Below are 23,149 nucleotides of genomic sequence, written 5' to 3'. Positions count from 1 at the left end.
TATTGACCTGGAAAGATGTGGGCAGTGAGGTCCCCTAGGGCTCAGTCCTTGGACCAGTGCAGTTCAATATCTTCATCAGTGAAGATGAAGGATGAGGGCTTGGAAAGCACTCTTTCTAAATTCACAGACAACACCAAATTATGGGGCAAACTAAACACACTAGTAGGCAGGGAACAGATTCAAGTGGATTTGGACAGGTTGGAAAAGTGGGCGGAGCAGAATAGGATGCAGTTTAACAAAGATAAGTGCAAGGTACTGCACCTTGAGAGAAGGAATCTCCAACACATTTACAGACTAGGAGATGACTTCCTAAGCAGCACATCAGCAGAAAGGGATATCAGAGTCATAATCGACTCCAAGATGAACATGAGTCGTCAATGTGATGAAGTGATCAGTAAAGCTAAGCACGCTATCACGCATTAGCAGATGCATCACGAACAGGTCTAGGGAAGTGATACTTCTCCTCTATGTAGCACTGGTAAGGCTGCAGCTGGAGTACTGCATTCAGTTTTGGGTGCATGCTTCAAGAGGGATGTGGAAAACCTTGAGAGGGTTCAGAGGAGGGCTACTTGAATGGTTAGGGACCTGGAGGTGTAAAGCCCTACAAGGAGAAATTGAGGGACCTCAATCTCTTCAGCCTCTGCAAGAGAAGGCTGAGAGGGGATTTGGTGGCCATCTACAAATTTGTCAGTGGGGACAGCATGGAATAGGAGATGCTCTGTTTCCCAGGGCACCCCTTGGAGTAACTAGAAACAACAGCCACAAACTGACAGAGAACAGATTTAAATTAGACATCAAGAAGAACTTCTTTATGGTGAGGGTTACCAAAAACTGGAATGGGCTTCCAAGGGAGGTGGTACTCTCCCCTACCTTGGAGGTCTTTAAAAGAAGACTTGACAAGCACCTGACTGGGGTCACCTGACTCCAGCACTCTTTCCTGCCCAGGGCAGGGAGTCGGACTCGATGATCTACTAAGGTCCTTTCTGACCCTAAACATTTATGAAATCTATGAAAATTTGGGCCAATATACTCTCATGGGGTGTTTTTATAGTATCATCTGAGACTAATCTAGCAAATATAACTTACATTTGAAGAAATTTTGAAAAACATAGGGGGAAGTTTACTTACTTGCGTATATAAGGTGGGTGACAGTTACAGAATAAGCATCTTATCTGTGGCAAAGAACTTGAACCCAGTGACTTGCTTCTCCTTTGCAACTCATGATGCCAGGGGGTTACTGCAGCATTTTGGTTCAGGGTCTGAGTCTGCTTCAAGTTATCTTCACTGAGCCAGCAACTGGCTTCCAGCTGCTCTAGCTTTCTTTTAGCCTCCAGTAGTTTTTGTTTCTTGACAATCTTCTCCAACTGAAACTTGACCTTCTTTCGCCTTATGTTTCTTTCAGCTTTCTTTAAGGAGTATTTCTGCAAGAGCTCCAGCTGCACAAGTCTCTTCTGGTTCTGTTCTACCAGGGAAGGGCAGATTTCCAATTCAACAGTATTCTGCACTTCGGCTTCTGCATAGGACTTGGACTCTGTCTGCACTCCAAATTCTCTCTGCTGCTGCTTAAGTGCAACCAGTTGATTATGCTCCTTAATAAGCCACTGCTGGTCTACAAGCAAAGTAATAGGCAAAAGAAGGCAAAAATGTTATCATCTTGTTTTGGTTTTATCTGGTTCTTAAATTAAAACCAGTATTGAAGACCAATGATCAAGTGTACATGGATCCAGCAAAGTCTTTTTTTTTGTATCATTTAAATTGGATCAGGATACTTAACATGGATCTTATCATTTATCTCTTCTCTGCTACTTCCATATGCTGCTGGCCTGTGCTGCCCTGGTAGAATACAAGATCCCTTCTTTCTCCAGAGCACAAAATCTCAGAAGCATAGGAATGGCAGCAGTAAAATGACAGAAGAAATAGGTAATGGTATTTTGATCTGTATTTGCTGGACACAGAAGGTATTTATTGATCCAGTGGATTTAGAGAAAATGGACATATTCCATCCACTCTATTGTTAGCATTGTGCTGTATTAATAACTAAGCACATAGATGGATGACAGTGTAAAACACGATTTGGCAAACAACGTAAAGCCCTACACCAGATAACTTTGCCAGATCCAGTGAAGAACTGTCTCTGAAAGAATCAGGGATAAAACTAGAGATGATTGCATAACAGCTAAAAATGAAGTCTTACTTTTGTATAGTGTGGGGGAGTATGGAGGAGTGTGGGGTGGTAAGGGTGGGTGGATGTGTGTGTATGTGGGGTGTGGGGGAGGGTGGGTATGAGGCTTGAGGGGGGCGCTGTGTGTATGTGTGTGTGTGTGTGTGTGTGTGGAGGTGTGCATGTGTGCATGTGTATATTGGGGGTGGGGGTGTCATGGGTATGGGAGGTTTGTGAAGTAGTGTATGGGGATGTGTGGGTGTGTATGGGGTTTCTGGGGCTGCGGGTGTGTGGAGGGGCTGTGGGTTGTGTGGAGGGAGAGGGTGGCTGGGGGGTGTGTGTAGGGGGAATGTAGGTCCATGTGTATGGTGCAGTGTGTGTGGGGCCCCCTACAAACACCCCCCCCATTACGCATAGCCCCTGCAGTCAGTGGCAGCAGCAGGTGGAGTCCCCCAGCGGAACGTGGCCCTGGCGAGCCCCAGGACTGCATGTGGCTGGGCTGCTGGTTCCGTCATGCAGGGCTCACATGCAAGAGCCCCGCAGCACTAGGGGGAGCCCCACACAATGAAGCTGGGGGTGCAGATCATGGGGCTCGGCAGGGAGTGGGGCAGAGCTGGCTTGGCCTCATCACATGGGACTCCCCCCAGAGGCACATGACTCAGGTAGAGAACCCAGGAACTGTATGCGAGCCTTACATGATGGAGCCAGGTGGACCCCCATGCCCCCACTGGCTCAGGCTCTGCACACATGCCACCTTGCCCTGGGTCCCCACTGGCCCTGGGGCAATGGTGCAGGCCCCACATTTCCACCCACCCAGCTGCTGCTTCATTTCCACCTGCTGCTGCCACCACTCCTCTCCCACCTGCCCACCACTGCTGCAGCTGCCACCGCCACTCCCCCCATGCCACTGCCATCACCACCCCCCGTGACCACCACCACTTGTTGTATTGCAGTGGCTATAATTACTGTAATTGCTTTATATTGCTATTTTTATAATGAATCTTGTTATGATTTATTTTTCATAATATTTTAATCAGTCATTATTATTCTGTATTAAATATTAAATAACCATGGAATTAACTATCTATTTTAAATTCCCTAATGCTTAGCATAAATATATTTGACCTGTTGGTCTCATGCTTTTAGAACTTAAATTTAGTATAGGAAAAATGTTTATGTAAGGCCTGTGGTATGTCTGGCATGTTTGAAAAGAGGTCATGAAAGAATAAATGATGCGGGTATGTGACAATGTGAAGACAGTCCTCTTGTAGCAGGTGAAAATATCCTTCTGTGGTTTAACAGTTAAAGGTTGCAACCATGTTGAGTCAGCAGTTAGGATTACCCAATACTACTAAATAATGCCTTCACCCTGACAGCTGACGACTACAAGCAACGATCCCCACAAAGATTGCAGACCGCAAAGCCAGAAGACCACCTCCTATGAATCCCAATCAGCCAATGGGACAAAGAGGATGACCTTCACGTCTGACTCAGCGGAATCCATAGGCTTGTACAGCTATCACTATAAAGAATGAACACAAAGAAAAGGCTTTGGGTCTGTCCACCTGCAAGAAGGAGTTTTGGGCATGTACAAGAAGCCCTGACTCCATTCCTCATGGTCAGTCTGGCTGGCCACCAGACTGACCTGAGCATCTTTAGAACTTGGTAACACCTTAAATTTTGCAGGACTGTCTAACTAGCTATGTGTGTGCTTGTTTCTTTTGTATGAATGAATGAATAAATGAGTATGTATGGGAATGAGTGAAGCAGATAACCTTATTGTTCTTTATTCCTTTTATGTTTTGTATTCCAATAAATGCAGCTTTGTGCCTTATCCAATAAGATTCCCACTTGTTTTAAGTATTCCCTGTGCGTACAACACATTTTCCTCACCCCCACTGCAGCCCTTCCCCCTGCCATTTTCCTGCCTTCCTATTACACCCTCTCCCTCCACCCACTCACCCACCCACTGCCATTCGTCCCCTGCTTCCTCTCCCTCCACCCACCAGCCTACCGTCACTGCCACCACTTCCCTTGCCCACTGCTGCTTCCCTACCTGTGGGGTGGGGATACAGCTGTCCCACGGGAAAGGGTGGAAATGCACTATGAGCTGCCTCTGCAGGGGTGAGTGGGGCTTGGCCCCATGCAAGCACAACAGGGGCTGCCCAGGACCAGGCCAGGTACGGTAAACTGGTAGGCATGCACCCACGGGCCAGATGAAATCATCTAGAAGGTCAGATTTGGCCCATGGGACATGTTTTGCCTGCCTGTGTCCCATGGGTATCACTGCTGCACAGGGTGCGTGTCTGCAAGCTGGAAATCCTTGGTTGCAGACATGTGCTTTGAAGCCCCATCTTTCCTTGCTTACCCAGAGGCATCCCTGGAGGGACACATCTGGTTAAGTGAGAAAGTGAGCCAGGTGATCCCAAGGCTAGAGAGGCCCCATCCTGCCAGAGAACTCCTGGAGTGTACAAGGTCACAGCACCCCTGCCTCAGGGCGGTAGGACACCACAAGCAGCTTCGTGCTGCCCATGCTGTCCTAGCATAAGCAGACAAACATGGCCTGCAATGAAGTGGCCCAATTTATTACCACCTTCTGGTGCAGCCACAAATTTGAGTGTTTGTGGCATAAAGGTACAGACATCTGTTTGTTTCAGTTTGTGCTGCCATAAAAATGTTTATCATGACACAAAAGTGATGTCTGTTTCCATACCTGGTGGCGAGATCCCTAGTAGTTGCTACTAAATGCAGCTACCTGGGACAGCTGCTCATCTGGATCCTGGTGTAATTTCTATCAGCACACTAAACTAATGAAGGTTACACCAGTGTAAACAGGTTTTCTGTCCAAGCCCTGAGAAGCCCCAGCTGCAAAAAGCACTCATGAGGCATAAATGGATAAGCTAGTTTGTAAGGCAAAGGGAGCTTGTGGGGGAGAGGCAGTTTTCTCTACTAAGTTACAATGTAAAAGAATTTAAACGGACTACCTGCCATTCACAAACTTAATTCCTTAAAGATCATGTCCAAATGCCTTCTCAATTTGACTGTCAGTTACAATACGCACTGGAAAAGATTTCCTATTTGCTCTAAAAGTGGCATCCAGTTCTAAGCACTTTTATTAGGGAAGTGCATGTGCATGATATGGGCAGATCTACAATAGAAATGAAGAGGAGTTTGTTGTAGAGTGATGGCGCCCGTGAAACTGCCTAAAATAAAGGGAACTGAATTTTACCTGTAGGTTGACATCACCTTAACTACAAATTGCCTGTATTCATATTTTGAGCAACTTTAACCTTCTTGCTACTCTACCTATTTATGGTCCCCATCAGTACGGTATTTGAGTGCCTTACAAGTATTTAAAAGTAAAAATATTTATTTTCACTTCTCTCCTCCTCCTCTTCCTTAATGAAAATGACTTGAGTATAACTTATCTTTTGTTTGTTTGACTAGTCATACACAGAAATAGCATTTTGTTTATTTTGTTCTCTTTAGCTAGTGTTTTGCATCCGACTTTCTGGACGTTTGCACCAAGGACTCTGGAAAACACACCAAGCTGCAAAGCAACATAAAAATCAAGGGCAGTTGTCTTTTTAATGTAGCATTTAGTTAACTTGTAGAATTCATTACCATAGGAGGTGGTAGAGGCAGATAGAAGAGCCAGGTTCAAAAAGGGACTAAACAAATTCACAGATGATAGATCTATTAGTAACTATTAAACAGAGCCATCAGGAATGTGTCTTCTTGCATCACTAAACCAATGATGGTGGATGCTATGGAGAGTAATGAACAAGGGATAGATCCTTTTAGATATACCCAGTTCAGCGCTCTACTTCTAAAGCATCCACTACTGCCACTGTTGAAGACAGGATACTAAGCTAGATGGACCATTGGTCTGACTTCTTATGTTCAGTAACAAAGAATTTTCCAAGGAGTTCAACTTCAACAACTTTTCATCCAGGTGCAGGTTTCAGTTAGTCAGTAAGTTAGGAGACAGAGGTTTTTATGTCTGATGTAAAGGGTAAAGAACTGGGTGTTAACTACTTAATGTAGCACATACCTTTTCACAAGCTCTCCCCACAAAAAACAGAGCAGAAATTTATGTATATGGAAATTTCCTTAGTTTTCAAATGGCAACAAATGTTGGCATTAACTTTGTAGGACACCTTTACTATCACTGACTCAATTACAGCACTTCAGTAGAGATACCACCAAACTGTTGCTTCCCCACCCTGTTGACCTCTTCATGGATGGATATGGCATATGTGTACAGTAAAAGAACCCTATCTCTGTGAATTATGGGAGTATGTGTGGTGGAGGGAAGAATTTACTTACACAATGGGGAACTCCCTACTCGAGAGCACAGACTTACACAATGGGGAACTCCCCACTCGAGAGCACTGAGGCAGAAAGAGATCTTGGAGTCATTATTGACTCCAAGATGAACGTGGGCCAACAATGCGAGGTCATGGTTGGCAGGGCTAACCGGACCTTGTCGTGCATCCACAGGTGCATCTCGAGTACAGCCAAGGAGGTGATCCTCCCCCTCTACGCGACGCTGGTCAGGCCACAGCTGGAGTATTGTGTCCAGTTCTGTGCGCCCCATTTCAAGAGGGATGTGGACAACATGGAGAGGGTCCAGAGGAGGGCCACCCGCATGATCCGGGGACAACAGGGCAGACCCTACAGTGAGAGACTGCGGGACCTGAACCTATTCAGCCTCAACAAGAGAAGGCTGAGGGGGGACCTGGTGACTGTCTATAGACTCACTAGGGGGGACCAGAAGGGTTTGGGGGAGACGCTGTTTCCCCTAGCGCCCGCTGGCATAACAAGGAGTAATGGGCACAAGCTGATGGAGAGGAGGTATAGATTGGACATCCGCAAAAACTACTTCACAGTTAGGGCGGCTAGGAGCTGGAACCAACTTCCAAGGGAAGTGGTGCTGGCCCCTACCCTGGGGGTCTTTAGGAAGAGGCTTGATGCCTACCTGGCTGGACTCATTTGAGTCCCGTTTCTTGTTTTGGGGTTTTGTTGTTCTCCCGCCCTGGCGGGGGGTCGGGCTAGATGATCTACTAGGTCCCTTCCGACCCTTAATCTATGAAACTATGATTCTATCCATGCTGGAGTTCTTTAAAAGCTTAAGGGTGTGTCTACATGGGAAGTAGAAAAGCATGATGCAGTAACTACCCCTACTGCACCATGCCCATGGTGCACGGTCACATTTCACCACTATGTTACCATAGCAGTGCATTACAACAGGGGAGTGTGCAGCTCCAGCAACATAGCTGCTGATCACATGTAGACTCACATGATTCCTACGTTGCCATAGCATGACGTATGGTGATGTAGCGTGTCACTACATCACTGTAGGGTGACATGTAGATGTGCCCTAAGATTCTTAAAATGGAAACCACTCTTACTTTATCCTTTCCATATCTGTCCCTACCTTGCACAGCCCCCTTCTAGCAATTAGCAAGGCAGCTACCAAATTAAAAAGTACTTTAGTTATGGAGCCACAAGCTTACCTTTTAATGAACCTTCACTTGAAACAGAACTGGAAGGAAACCCCTGCCTCATTGAGTGCAGTCTCCTGTGATCACAGACATGCCCATCGCATAATTTGTTTCATAAACTGATTGCTGTGTCCAGATGAGCATGGCCAGCCAGTATGTGGTATGGCAGACACGTCCGTGGTGCCACATGTTCAGCTGTTCTCCACGCTACAAGGGAGCCACTGAAAAAAGTGGAGCAGTGCATGCAGCAGCAGCAGCATGCACCACCCAAAGCTGAAGGCTTGTCAGCCAGACCTATGCTCTGCTGCTGGCCAGGCTCTGCGTGGCAGGAGCAACTCGGCTGCAGCCCCAGGAAGCCCCCAGAACCCCAGGTATGGCTGCTGGGGCCAGCCCAGTACTGGCTCCAGACTCCCCTACCCCATCCAGGGTATCTTGCCATGTGCCAGAGTGCATGTATCTCTTCTTGGTCTTTGCTTTGGCAGGCTGAACAAACTTAGCTCTTCAGGACCTCCCACTCTTCTGATCATCCCAGTAGCCCTTATCTGCACCTGTTTCAGCTTTAGTTCATTTTTCATAAACATGGGTGACTTGAATGGTACACGCTATTCCGGATGAGGTCTTACCAATGCCTTGTACAATGGTTTTAGATCTTCCTTGTCTCTCTAGAATTGCTTCTCCTGATACATCCTATAACTGAACTTGTCTGTCACAGCAGCATCACAATGGCAGGTCATTCATTTTGTAATCACTTAATACACCCGTATTATCCTCCTCATCTGCTTCCTATTGATGAGCTCCTCAATTACAGCAGAAGTTTTTGCTGTCATTTGCCAAGTACATAACCTTGCATTGTGTACTATTGGATTTCTTTCCATTTTTATTTTGCCAGTCCTCAAGGTCATTTAGGTGTTTCTATATGGTACAGAATTCCTCCTCTGAATGGATGCTACCTCTCCAACTTTGATTCAACAGCAAATGTCATCAGCATGCTCCATTATGTGTACTATGATTATTAATGAAAATATTAAACAAGATCAGTCACAAAACTGAATTTTGAGGAACCACACTGATAACTTCCATCCTACTTGTTACTTCCCCCTTCACTGCTACCCATTGTTGTCTCCCCTTTGGCCAGTTTCTTACCCACTTTAGAACTTTTCACTTGACCTGAGTTGACATTCATAAGAGTCACTACCTGAGGAAAGGGACAGAATAAGAAACTAAACATGAGAGGCTGTCTGAGGTGTGTGGGCCCAATTCAGCTTCTACTGAAAATAATGGTGAGACTTATTTCAACGGACTCTGGATCAGTGATGTATAGAGCCCAGGAAGGAAGGCTGCAGACCATAAGTATACATGAAAAATAGAAGTATATAGCAGATTCTAAGAGCTCTCCCACCTTTTCTTGGCATAAGTGAACATATTATTGAAGAAGGGAACTCTTTTTTCTCTTTAATTTCATTTATGGCTTACATCTGGCATAAAGATACTGTGTGAATTTTGAGTTAGTGCTAATTGGTTGTCTAGCTAGAGGGAAGTAAGTAAGAAGTGAAATCCTCAAGGCAAAATTCTAAAATTTCCCTCTGGAAAAGTTAGAATACAGGCAGTCCTCAGACTTACGACACGGTTATTTCCTGAAAACCTTGTCTTAAGTTGAAACATTGTAACTCAGAACCGATTTTCTCATAGAGAACAATATTATAAATGGGAGGTTGGTTCCTGAACCAAGGCCTGATACCCTATTTTCACCCAAAATAACACAGAATGTTGTACTCAATCAATTATAAATGAATAATATAGCTACAATAATGTATTTATTTTGTAAATAGCAATCATATTGATTTGGAAGTACTTCTCTGAGGTGACTTTGCTGGACTTTCTGAAAGGCTCTTGGTTGGACTTTTTGAAGGGCTATTGGCTGGAGTCTTCTCAGGAGTCTCAGCTGCAGGTTTTTTCTAGAGTTTTGTCCGCTTTCTTAAAGAAAGTGTCCAAGGAAGTTTGGACAGATGTTCTCCAGGGAGATGGGAGATACAGCGAACTTGTTCGCTGGTGTGGCATGGCGTGGGATCAAGCATTGTAAAGTCAAAACCGAGGTCAGAAAGTTGAAACTGGGTGTCAATTTATAAACGCTGTAAGTGCGAAACGTTGTAACACAACGTTGTAAGTCAAGGACTGCCTGTATTATTCATAGTTTAAGAACATTCAATTGCTGTCTGAAAATTAAATTGGGAGACTGAAGTTCATCAATCACTGAACTATGAAATATAGGAGTTTTACTCTTGATTGATAACTACATTGCCAATTTTTCTAAAGCTAACAAAATTCATTTTCCAATACAGTACTCTTCAAAACATAATTAATTTAACTTTAAAAAAACTGTTTAGTGCTTTGTTTTTTCCTTGTTGATATTTATAAAGCACTTTTCAGTTAGTTTCTCCCTTGCTAACTTACTGTTAATGCAAGCAGTCAAACTGCCTGCATGCAAAATGTTGTCAAATACAGGATTTCTTTCCTACAAGCATTTCCCAGGTAGAATTATGTTACATTTATTGATAACAGCTGCAAGGTACACAATTTTCAGATAGAAATGTTATTTCCATCAAGTTATATGGGTACCTACAAATCAAAGTTCAGTGCAGCCTTTTTGCTGACCCCTCCCTAACAACAGCCTCCCATGGTAGAAGATTCGTAATTATCACTATCATCTGAAGATTAAATGTCTGAGATGCACTACTCTAGTCTAGTCTTGCCACCTTGGTAAGGCTTTTGATACATTTAGCAAACCCAGATCCCATAAGTTTTGTCCTATGGCATTTCTGCTTGAGACTGTTCATTTCTTTGTTTTCAAGAGACCTTTTTCAATGTCGCATTTTCTTCATTATCTTTTATTCCAATTGATGAACAATGCCAAAAACTGAATTCTGTGTTTGATATAACCAGGTTCTTCCAAGTCTGTGCCAATGCTACATTAGAGACAAATGAGGCAGATTTCAGTCCTCAGATCAGTTTCATCAGTAAAATATATTCCCTCTAGTGACTTCAGTTATTTCTAGCTGAGATCTAACTGGGCACATTTAACACGTTCATTAATGAGCAGTAATAACAGCACATTAAGTTTAGTACCTGTGATTACAGGTACTACGTTAAAGTACCAAAATTGGTGCTACTGCGCATTAGTGGCAGTGCATGTTTTTTTGGTGATACTAATGCATAAAAGACTAATTCTACTGCACATTAGCGTGGCGGGCAAAACCCGTGCTAATGTGCAGTAGAATTAGTCTACTGTGCTCAAAGACATCAGTGATCTTGCATATATGTGGCTGCTGAGGACCAAGCCTTTTCTGTAAAAGGTTTCTCTTTAGGTTGGCCAGTGTGCTACATTTGCAGTTCATTACAGATTATAATGCAGTCTGTGAAGAACAGTAAATCAATATGCTAGAAACCTAGCATTTTTGCCATAAAAGCTTCCATTAGAATTTCCAAATAGACCAAAGATCTTAACGTAATAACAATCATAGAATTATAGAAAATGAGGGCTGGAAGGGACCTCAGGGGGTCATCTAGTCCAATCCTCTGCTAAAAGCAGGACCAGCCCCAACTAGATCATCCCAGCCAAGGTTTTATCTAGCCAGGACTTAAAAACCACCAAGGATCGATTTTCCACCACCTCTCTGGGTAACCTGCTCCAGTGCTTTACTACCCTCCTTGTGAGAAAGTTTTTCCTGAATATGTAACATAAACTTCTCTTGCTGCAACAGCTCCTTGTCTCTCATCTGCCACCACTCAGAACAGTCTAGCTCAGTGCCAGGCAAAGTCTGACCTGCAGGCCAGATCAGTCCCATTTCCCAGAAAACCCTGCCCACACTGTGCTGCAGCTGGTTTCCATTGATACACCAGGAGACCCCAGAGCCTCAGCACAGAGAGCTGTGACAGCATGAGGGCAAGCTTTCCATGAAGACCAGCCTCAGCAGCACTGGTAAGGGTGCATAGCTGGTCAGGGAGCTGCTCGGGAGCCAGGGCCGGGGCCGGGGCCGAGGCCGAGGCCAAGGCTGGGGCCTGCACCAGCATTTTGCAGTGCTGACAGTGCAAGCTGAAGCCTGGGGAGAGCTGCAATCTGCTGCTCTCACATCCTAGGCAGAGGCATGCAGGCAGCGGATTGCAGCTCTGCCCCAGCTCCGGACCACGCTATCAGTGCTGCAAAATCCTGGCCCTGGCCTCAGAGCAGCTCCCCACTGGCTGCACACCCTGCCAGTGCTGCTCAGGATGGTCTCCACGGAAACCCTGGCCCCGCACTGTCCCAGCCCTGCTGCTCCTGGAGTCTCCATAGAAACAGACTGGAGTGATGCAGTCAGGGGCTGCTGGGAAATGGAGCCCATCTGCCGGCCAAATCCACCATTTCGCCTACCCCTGCATTAGCTCCATCATCTTTGGATCCCCACTTCAGATGGTTGAAGGCAGCTATTAAATCCCCTCTGTCTCCTCTTCTCTAGGCTAAACAAGCCCAGTTTCCTCAGCCTCTCCTCATAAGTCATGTCCCCCAGTCCACTCACCATTTTCATTGCCCTCTGCTGGACTCTCCAATTTGTCCACATCCTTTCCGTAGTGGGGGGCCTAAAACTGAACACAATACTCCAGATGTGGCCTCAACACTGCTGGATAAAGGGGAAGAATCACTTTCCTCAATCTGCTGGCAACGCTCCTACTAATGGTCCTACTAATAATACTGCAGCTTTATCCTACAATCAATTATAACCTTCTTCAATTACTGCAAGACAGTTCTTGTTCAGAACAAGGCAGAGACATAAAAGTATTTGCTTAAAAGGGGAAATCACACACACAAGTTAATAATTAATCACTTTTGAAATCAAACAGTAGTGTAAGGGTTACACCACAGACATTTCGAATAAATCCTATCCCTATCAAAAAGTCAATGGCAAAACTCCTTTTCATTTCACTGTTGCTAGGATTTCACCCCTAAACATTAGTGTCCCATCCTATCTGAGATTATGAGGTGACCAAGTTTTTAAACAAATTGTCTCTTTTATATTAGTTTCTTATAATTTTTCTCTCTCTCTGTTTTCCTTCATTCCTCTGTCTAGGCTTACAAGGCAATAGGGGATTTCAGTCTGAGCCATGGTCACGTGCAGAGTGAAACTGGTTGGGGTGTGTGAATTTGGTCTGTGCCATTTTATAGATAACGTCTGGCCGAGTTGTCGGGGCACAACACCAAGAGCAAGCATTACCTGTGTTGGATGGTATATAGAACATATTCTCTTCAGAGAACTTCCCTCATGCCTTTTGCCAGGACTTTTATCGGCTTTGAAGAGCCATTTTGGCCTCCAATTTCCCAAGGTAAATTTAAGAGAGAACTGACAGGCCATTAAAAAAAGGAGAAAAAAAAGAGCAGTCCAAATATTTGGAAACAGACATTGCTTTTGAGGTACCATAACAATTTTTATGCTAGAACAAAGCAAAAGCAAAAAGATATCCATGCCCTTTGTTACACCACAAATGCCTTTCTTTGTGCTGTGATAAAAGGTAGTAATAACCTGTGCTGGATGTTTGTGGTGGACATCTCTTTGCTTTATGTGCGGGGGAGCACAGGCAGTCTGGAGCTGCCCACACTCCCAGGGGTCTGGTCCTGTGTGCCCTGGGAATTTCTGGGCAGGATCAGGCCCCACAAGCTGCAACAGTGCCTGTCCGGCTTTCCCTTCTTACAGAGACATACTCCAGAGATCCCCAGCAGTGCATCTCTGTAAGTGGGGAACATGCTGCCCTGCATGTTCAATGGATGGGACAATGGGAAACATGTTTTTGCCCAATGAAGCAGATCAGCTGTGTTGGGACACATCTTGGCAGTTGATCTGCTTTGCTTGGCAACATCTATTTACATCCTAAGTCATTCTTAACTGCCACATGGAAAGCTTAAGAAACTCAAACAGAGGAATGATACAGAAAATACAGAAAACACAACAAGGAGTATCTATAGAGGTAATGGGCTCAGTGCCATGATGCAAGTAGTACTTTGCATCACATGGCAGTGAGCTCCAAAGCTGATCAAATGGTGCTGCTCTCAACATGCAACAGAAATACTTGTTATGTCCTATATTAGCCTAAGTTTGGTAACTGTCCTTAAAGGAAAGACTACTATAGGAGAAAAGTAACAAACAGCAATAGACCTTTCATCAAATGTACAAAAAGATACAGAAGGGAAAACATAGCCAGTGAATAAAGTAAGCAGTAACAGAAGAAAAATGAGAAAGAAACTGACACTTACTTTCTCTAATCTGCTGGTTGATTAGTGCTTGGTCATTTTCTAGTTCCCTCTCTGCTTTGATTTGTCCTGAGAGGATCTGCTGTTTTAAATCTTCAACAAAGAGCTGCTGTCGTTGAATTTGTTCCCTGTGGAAAGCTTCCTGTTCTCTCAGCTTCTGTTCATACTCTTCATGCACAGAATCTCTCTCTCTGCTGTTGGAAATGTTGACAAGGATTTTAAACCAGGAAAGAAACAAATAATTTTCTGTTAAAATAAGATTTCTTATGTTAGACAGATTCTTAAATCAGACAAATTTCAAGCAATTGTTTGTAAAATAAAGCACATAGTGGCTAATGAATGATGCCAGGAACATATAGTGTTAAAATAATTGTGGCCATGTATGATGTCACAGTAAGCTACACTCCCACTTATATCAGCAAAAAAACCTAGCAAACATTAAGCTTCTCATGGTAAAACAGAAAATCTGGCCATCAAAAGTTAACAGCAAGGGGAATTTTTTATTATCATTTTGTTTGATGTTGTCCTATAAAAAACCTATATTCTATAAAAAGAACATTTTATAAAAATAATATATAGCAAGACTCAGTGAAGATTGTTAAGCATCTCACACCTGATGATTTCAAAGTGCTTTACAACAGTGACAAGTATCATTATTCTGTTTTACAGACCCAAAAAAAAACCTGATGGGTTAAGTTTCCCAAGGTCACACAGTCTCTAGCAGAGTCAGGAAAAGACTCGGGTTCCTTGCCATATCCACTAGATAAAGTGGCTTCTTCTGTAATGTAGGTACTGTTTTGATTATAAATGTTACCAAAGCACTTTTCTAACAGTTTTGCTCCCCAAGAGTGCTCCAAAACACATAAATGCACACTAGGTACCATGACAAAAACCAAGCTTTTCCCCCCTGGATCCATTTGGATCCATACTGGGAAGCCATTAAAGTTATGGAAGAAGGAGCAGGATTTCATTGCTTAGACAGCAAGAGCACAATAGTTTAAAGTTCCAAATTCAGAACATTTATAAATAGATCTAGCTTAATTCTGTGCTTTTGTAAGCTGTACTTTTACTTGTATATTCAACCAATAAAATGTGTGGGTCATTGAAAAAGAGTAAACATAGAAATGCTGTCTTTATATATTCTTTTTAGGAAAGATCAGAACCATTGTTTTCTAAATTGTAGCTAAGATTGATGTTTTGGGGCTTTTTACATGAAACAGCAAAACCTGAAAGACCCTCGAGACTCCAAAGAAAAATAATAACAATCCATATTGAAATACTGCTGAAATGTCATCTATTTTTACAATTACTACTACCAAGAACACCTACCTGAAAAGAGGATTGGACCTCTACTATTTTAGGGGTTCATCTTGGTTACAGGGAGATGAACTATTAAGAAATGAAGGCCTGCAAATGCTACAGATACTAAAAAACCCCCAGAAGAGATAGAATACAGAAAGCATTGGTATTTAAGTACATATATCTGTAAATAGAATATTCAGATTAATTTTAGTGGTATAAGAAGGATTTTAATATGTGTGTGATACTTCTTATACAGTATTTTGATGACTACTATTTCTTTTATTCACCTGACAAGACCAGAGTTCAAGATTCTGGAATTTAAGTTTTGTTTGTTTTTTTAATGTTTATGTGAATTTAGAGCTCATGAACTGAGATCCTCTGCTGATATAGCAGGCACAGCAGAAGCAGCAGGAGTGCAAATTTTCCAACATCACCTTGGGAAAATGGCTCAGCTTGGTCCTGTAAATATTTCTAAGAACATTCTCCATGTCAGTTCAGCCCTTGGCCTCCTGTTAAGACTGTCAACACCTGTAAGAATTGTGGTAGTTGTTCTTCTAGGATGGGCAGTTATTGGTCCACTGGAAAGTAGACTGATAGCACCATCTCACTGTTCATCTGGCCTGAATAGTTGTCCTCATCTCTTTACCAATTCCCTGAACAATCTACACTCCTAGGAGTCCATATTTGACCTTCAGAAATGGATGACGTCACATAAAACAGACCTCTTTCTCTGACTTTTGTGATGTCATCAACTCTTGGGACATAGAACTCAGAACCTGAAACTAGGTGGACGAGATGAAAAGACTTCTGAGTGTCTTATTCAGAAAAGGTTTCGCTGAAGTTCCATTGACTTTAATAGAAGATTTACCTGAATTGGACCTGCAGGACTTGGTCCATACTTTCAAAAGTAAGTACAATGGAGAGACAGCATGATCTACAAGATAAATCACAGGACGGTGACACAAAAAATCTGGTTTTAAAAATATTTGTTGTAGATGTATTCTGTGATTTTAGGCAAGTCACCATCTCTCCATAACACTGTTTCCTTTCTCACAATATGTGTGTCCTGTTTATTTAGATCAGAATCTCTCAGAGCAAGGACTGTTTCATATCTGTGCAATATCCAGCAAAAGGGGCCTTGATTTCAGCTGAGAAATCTAGGTGCAAACCAGTAATGCAAAAAAGGAATGGTTAATACTAAACATAACACTACTGGTTAGTTTTAATCTTGCACATACATTCTGGCAATACACAAACTATTTTTTTTATTGGCTTATGATATTTCTTCTTCCAAAGGCACAGTAGTGTAGACGTCAGGAGACTTGGTTGAGAAATCTACTTTTCTCATTGATTAGCTGTGTGACCTTGGGTAAATTACCTAATCTCTCTCCCTTTGGGACTCCATTTTTAAAAAAAGGACAATTTCTTCATTCAGGGGATTCTAGGAAGACTATAATTGGCCTAGTATTCTAAACACTCTGTGTTATTTAAGAGTGAAGTACTATTAAGTCAACTCTTTCGTATTCCTGTATAACTAGCAATAGTACTCCACATAAAACATTCTCATAAAGTCTAAAACAATGAAAAAATATTATATTATATAGAAAAATAATTTTCACATGGAAACCATGTTCTAAAGATCAGCAAAAATGTTTTCGCCTGATCTTTTCAAGTTAGTGCTTGACTGGAACTTTTGGCATATAAATTCTCAACCAGCCTTACCACAATGTAGCCAAGGAATTAGAGGTCTCAGATATTCTGAAGTCAGAAACCAAGGACACTAATGTAGTAAACAGTTATACTTTGCATTTTAAGCTGAACACCTCAAGGTGTTTCACAGGGGTGGGCATGAATCATCTTCTATTCACAGATAAGCTAAAGCATGCTCGATAAGTTTTTCCAGCAACAGCTACATGACAGTAAGTATTGTGAGTTAAACAATTCATCTATGTGCTTGTTTTCCTCAGCAGCACTAGTACATTTTTTCATATGGGAGTTTCTTTTTGCTGAATTGGGACAAACCTATGTGCTTCTCTCCAACAGGAGTGTAAGCCTGTATGCTTAGCAGGAAAACAACTGGCCAAATCTTCTTTACTATGGAAAGGTCCACATTGGTAAAAGGCAGAAGAACACAAAGGAATAATTCTAACTCACAGGATTCAAAATTGTTGGTAACATTTAAAAATACAATCACAATTGCTGTTATTGCCTATGACTTCATTGCGGGAATAGACAGCTATCATTATTGACCCCTTGCTATTATTTCTGTAACAGAGGTACGAAATTTTGTCCTGAAATTGCTGAAAGGGCAGGAAACACATGTTAGCTGCAGTTCTGCTATTTCAGTGCCTCTGCCTCCCTTCACTTTTTAATAATGCAAGATAAAAATTGGATATAGAAATGGAGAAAGGTCTGTGCACCAAAAAGTCTTAACACACTGAAAGCCTCTTTGCACACTGCTCCTTCAAGCAGAACAGAGATATAATACAATTCAAAGGCCACTGCTTACATAATATAGGTACAATAGAAAATGGAGCCCCTTTCCACTGACAATGAGGCTAGTGATCTTGAAAATGTGATTTGCTTAGATTTGGGATTCAGATGTGTCACTCCACAGTCAGCAGAAACCAAGGATGTGAATGCAAAATGTTTCCTTTTTGCATCTGACCATGTTACAGTCACCTCGACTTACCCTTGCTGGTTTTTGAAAAATGATGGTGCAAATTGGAGTTGCAAATGAAGAAAAAAAAGCCAAATATGAAAATAAAATACTAACATACTTAGTAGTAATATACCAAAATAGACAATATAGGGATCAATTAATCAGGTAAGTATAAACATAGATAATAACTAAAAATAAGCTAATTCTATGTTACAAAAAACAGATGAACATATAAATATGGAAATATGAATAGTTAAATGAAATATGTACAGGTGGTTTCATTATTTCACTGAAATATGCCCTGAATTGGACAAACAAACAAGATTTGGACTTGATCAATAGGTTCTGAGTCTCTGTATTTCAAACAGCAACAAACTCCCCCTATGCTTCTGTCCCTTTTTTCCTAGTAAATAAAATATTTAACCCGCCCCAAAAAACAAAGGAGAGTCAGCTTCATTTTTTGCAGAGCAGAGCATCTTCCTCAAATACAGAAACCTAAGATGACAAGACTAGCATGTAAAAAGAAAAAAAAAACAGGCTAAAATACTGAGAAGCAGTGTCCCTGTATAGAATTTCATATATACGCAGATTTAGCAAATACAATAAGAATATTAACAGTTCCCTTTCCTCTAAGTAAATTTTTAAAATTATTAAGAAAACAGGCAAAAAAGATACCAACCTTAAACTAAATATAATAACAACATATTACTGAGAAAATCTTCATAGTATACCAACATAGCTGGGTTGCTTTACTGTCTCATCTCTCTATCCACAAAGTTTGCATTGGGCACACTAAATGAACCTTCTGTGGATCCACGGTTCCTCCAGCCTGTTTGTCGTCAGCTTTCTGGGATCCTATTGTGCAATTCACCTCCCCTCTTCCCCAAACATTTCAAAGACTGATGCAGAGGCTGGCGGCTTCTACAGCATAATGCAGTTTTCAGTAACTATGGCAGCGACAGCCCAGTAATGAAGCTGAGTGCTCCCTGACATACAAGAGTACAGTTCTAATCAAGAAACTCAAGCAAAAAAGCATTTTTTCTACAGAAAGAAAAAGTCCCTTAACACTGCAGTTTGACCTATGTAGTAAAAGAAAAAAAACCAGTCAAATTAGAATATTTTCCCTTCTCTCTGCCTGCCTAGATTCCAGTTATATTTTTCTTCAATTAATCATTGACTTCTGGCTTAAAAAAATAAAGAGAAATATGTTTTAAAAAGCCACTATTATATGTTTGCAAAGGAAGGCAGGCTTGCATTAAAAGCATCATAAGTCAGGATTCCAAACCCATTCACTGATTTGCATTTTTCTCCACTCTATCCACTCCCCTGAACCTCTGCCCAATCAGAAGGCTCCTTTTACATACCACACCATAGCCTCAGGGTAATACACAGCAGACCAGGACTACGGCAGCTGCAAAGGACCAGCATAGGAACAACTATACAAATGTTTTCATGTACATCATATAATGTAAAGCTCTTGGCTCTTAAACCAGTCCCCTAACCACTCACTAACAGAAAGGGAAAAGTGAGGAAATGGCCAATCACGAGGCAACACAAGGTAAAACTAAAAGGAAAAACAATTTTCACTATAAATGGGCAGTACTTCCATATGCAAGTCCCTGGAGACAAGTACACAAAGAGAAATCCCTTGAAACATATAAGTACATAAGAGATGTACATAAGGACTTGGGAGAATGTCTGTTCACCAGAGCGCCCCAAGGAAAAACAAGGACTAATGGTCATAAACTCCTACAAGACTGTTTTAGGCTGGACATAAGAAAAAATTTCATTACTGTTTGAGCCCCCCAAGACCTGGAATAGACTCCCTCCAGATGTGGCGCAGGCACCTACTCTAGACTTTTTCAAGAAATGCTTGGATGCTTATCTTGCTGGGGTCCTTTGACCTTAGCTGACTTCCTGCCCCTGGGGCAGAGGGCTGGACTTGATGATCTTTGAGGTCCCTTCCAGCCCTAATGTCTATGAAATCTATGAAAAGTACAGAAGGGGAGCCACCCATGATGCAACAAAGTTGTTTAGGTATTTAACAAACTGGTATGTCTAAAAGGGAAAGAAAAAATCCTACTGACTAATGTGATTGCATGGTTAAGTGTACAATTAACTTCAGCTACTTCCAAAAAATCCAACAGCAGTAGTCAGGAGCAACAATTCCTCAAAGCATCCCTATAAAACAGGCCTACCTCTCTGGTCAGCAATCAGAGATGTGCATTGTTTAGGAGATTAAGTTTATCCTGCTTCTTCTGTCTCAAGTTCAGAATGAAGACTCCATTGACTCAAGACACAACATATTTTTGCTGAAGACATAACACCGACTTCCTTAAAAACTCCTATGCTAGTTGGAATTACACTCTATTCCCAACATTTCCCCCTGTGAGTTCACCCGGATACAGTGTTCTTCACTTCCTCCACTAAATTGGTCTGTTTAAGCATTTTGCAAGCTATACTGTTCCATTCCATTTTAGATGTGACTGAATTTCAGAAGTTATCCTTTAAATACTACAGAGATGCTGCAAGGCTTATTCAGTTTATATTTGTGAAGCACACTTAGATCATCAATTGAATGCTGTTATTAAAAAGCATTATTTTACAAATACTAATAGGAAATTCTCCACGTTAACCACATTGCAACAGAGTAAGACACAAGTCTAGGTTACAGTGTCTGTACATAAGCCATTTATTCAGTTTCTTTCCCCTTTTAAATTAAATGAACTAATGCCACTGAAGTTTTCTATGAAGTAAAGGTCTTATTATCAGTTTTAGCTTCTTTTTTTTGCAACAGTTTGATAGCGGTACTTTAGAAGTATGTATAAATGTATTATTTCTGCAGGAAGCTAAAAATGCATCATCAATGTATGTTCACAGATCTTACCTCAGTGGTATGTGGTTTCGTTTGGTGTGTAATTCTTTTTAATTAGGTCCAATCTTAGTCTCCCACAAGCTTTATGTTGCTATGGCTCCACTGGCAATAATACAGGGTCTTCATGAAGTCCCTGTGCACAACCTAAGTTATTAAAAGTGCACAAGGACTTCATGAAGACCCTATATACTATATTTACTTGGATACAAGAGGAGGTTCCCCTTTCCAGCCCATCAGCATGGGGGTAAAAGCTCCTCATCTTACATTCACATACAAATAAAACCTCATTAAGTACATTGTCTATCATTAAACTATTGCCAAAAGCAGCACAAGCTCAATAATGGAAAGCAACTATGAAGTTGCCTAAATGCAGTCAGCACTGAACATGACTATAAAACACACAGCCCACGTTGGGCAAATATACTGACGAGAATCCTCTTTTTTTGTAGTCCTTAAAAAACAGGTGGGTAATCCCCCCACAAGGAACTGGCACCAAGCCTTCAGGACCAGACAACCCAGATACCGTCTCCTGAGTACCAAAAATGCTACAATGATTATGCTGATGGGAACCCACCACAACAATATGTCAGTACAATCCACTTGAGTAAGCTACAAGGAATGCAATAAAATAGCTACATTCACCCCCCTCAATACCAACTCTTTTTCACATCATGGTGAGCCACTACACTGCATATATTTTTACTTCCTTTTCATTCCCACAGCTGAGCTCCATATTTCTCTCCCATTTCCTATGATTCCTGTTTCTTTACCAGCCTTAAATATCTGGCAAACATCACCAAATGGGCCCCCAAACAGATCACCCAGAATCCTTTTGTGACCCCCACCTCTCAGACTGTCGCATATAATTAGTGTGGCCCCACCCTCTATAAGGTGGAGCCAAACCAGATTGTCCAATAGCTCATTTTCATATAAATTTTTGGAGGATCCCAGGACTCATGACAGGAACGCCCAGTTCTACTCAGGAGTGAAGGGACAATTAGCTCATGAACCTTTTTTTTGGTGTGGGGGAGGAAGGCAGTATCTGGAGTACGCACACATACTGAGCAGTTCTGAGCTGTGGGGTCACTACGGTTTGAAATGCTCAAAAGTTTGTTTATAGAGTACCTATGCTAAAACTTGCATCAGTTTCAAAAATGCATCAATTCTGGACGAACTAAGTCAATGGGTATCTGTAGTAATTTTATGCAAATTACTAGAGCCATGCAAAGCTTCAGTCCCTGATTCGATTCAGTGGAGATCTGGCCCGATTTGGTGGCTGAATCTCCAAATCCAAATCAAATTAGGAGACCCTTTAATCTCTCCAAATCGAATTGGAACTCTCCGAATCGATTTGGAGAGATTCGGCAATTCGGACATAGACAGCTTTAAATGTTTTTTCTACATACCTCATGGTACCAGGTGGCTTGTCAATGCTGAGATGCTGGGGCAGATGGAGCATCCCACAGGAGCACAGGGGGATCCCCAGCATGCTTGGCAGCAGACCCAGAAATGGACCAAAAGCACTTCTGGTCCACTTCCTGGTCCACCGGAGAACACACAGGGCCCCCCCGCCCCGTGTCCACTTGGCAACTGGTGCCTCCTAGGTCTAGGGTCCCCCTGTGGCCGATAGCTGAACCAGGGAGGGGGCGTGCCCCCCCCACTCTCAGAAGTGGATCGGAAGTACTTCTGGTTCACTTCTGGGGCCACTGCCGAGCATGTGGGGGACCCCCCCCCATGCTCCTGTGGGACGCTATATCTACCCCAGCATTTTAGGGTTCATGAGCTACACCTGGTATCTTGAAGTATATAGAAAAAACATTTAAAGCTGCATCTATGTCCGAATTGCTGGTTCTCTGAATCAGCATGGAATCTTCAGATTCAGATACGGCTGAATCAAATCAGGGACAGTGATCCAAATCAATGAGTTGAATCACTGTCCCCAATTCGGGCTGAATCCAAATTGAATACAGCCCACTTTGCACACCCCTACAAATTACTACATATATGTTTATTTCTAGTTCAGTATTTTCAGATTTACCCCTTACTTCCATGTGCTCAGAGACACCAAGAAGGGGGAAGATGTTGGAGGTGGAGCAAAGGGCAAGGGGACTACCTGATCCCTGAGATTTATAGTCCATGTTGTAGTAGTGTGATGGGGGAAATTCAAAGCAAACCTTCAAATATTAGCTTCTATACCTGAAAAATGGTAACAAACTTATAAATTTTCTATATATAGAATCTAATTATTGTGGGGTTGTCTTATACTCAGTGTCATCTTATATTTGAGTAAATACAGTATTATTATTATTTTCAAAACTGACATAACCAGAATCAGGTTTCATATTTACATGTAACATGGGATGAAGGG

At 42.2% G+C, this 23,149-nt stretch overlaps 1 protein-coding gene across 1 annotated transcript in view; it reads right to left on the bottom strand.

The window, feature by feature from the left end:
- The window catches only part of STARD9 (StAR related lipid transfer domain containing 9), a 259,017-nt gene that overhangs the window by 34,862 nt on the left and 201,006 nt on the right, over window positions 1–23,149 (bottom strand). The window contains exons 22-23 of the mRNA XM_019519085.1: window positions 13,946–14,136; window positions 1,129–1,609 (exon numbers count right to left, since the gene is read on the bottom strand). Coding sequence (XP_019374630.1) covers window positions 1,129–1,609; window positions 13,946–14,136 — 672 coding nt within the window. The remainder of the gene's footprint in view (window positions 1–1,128; window positions 1,610–13,945; window positions 14,137–23,149) is intronic.

The sequence above is a fragment of the Gavialis gangeticus genome, unplaced genomic scaffold (assembly GCF_001723915.1).
Source record: "Gavialis gangeticus isolate Ggan-Ray unplaced genomic scaffold, GavGan_comp1, whole genome shotgun sequence".
Taxonomy (NCBI): domain Eukaryota; kingdom Metazoa; phylum Chordata; order Crocodylia; family Gavialidae; genus Gavialis; species Gavialis gangeticus.
This window is presented reverse-complemented; position numbering and strand designations above follow the sequence as displayed.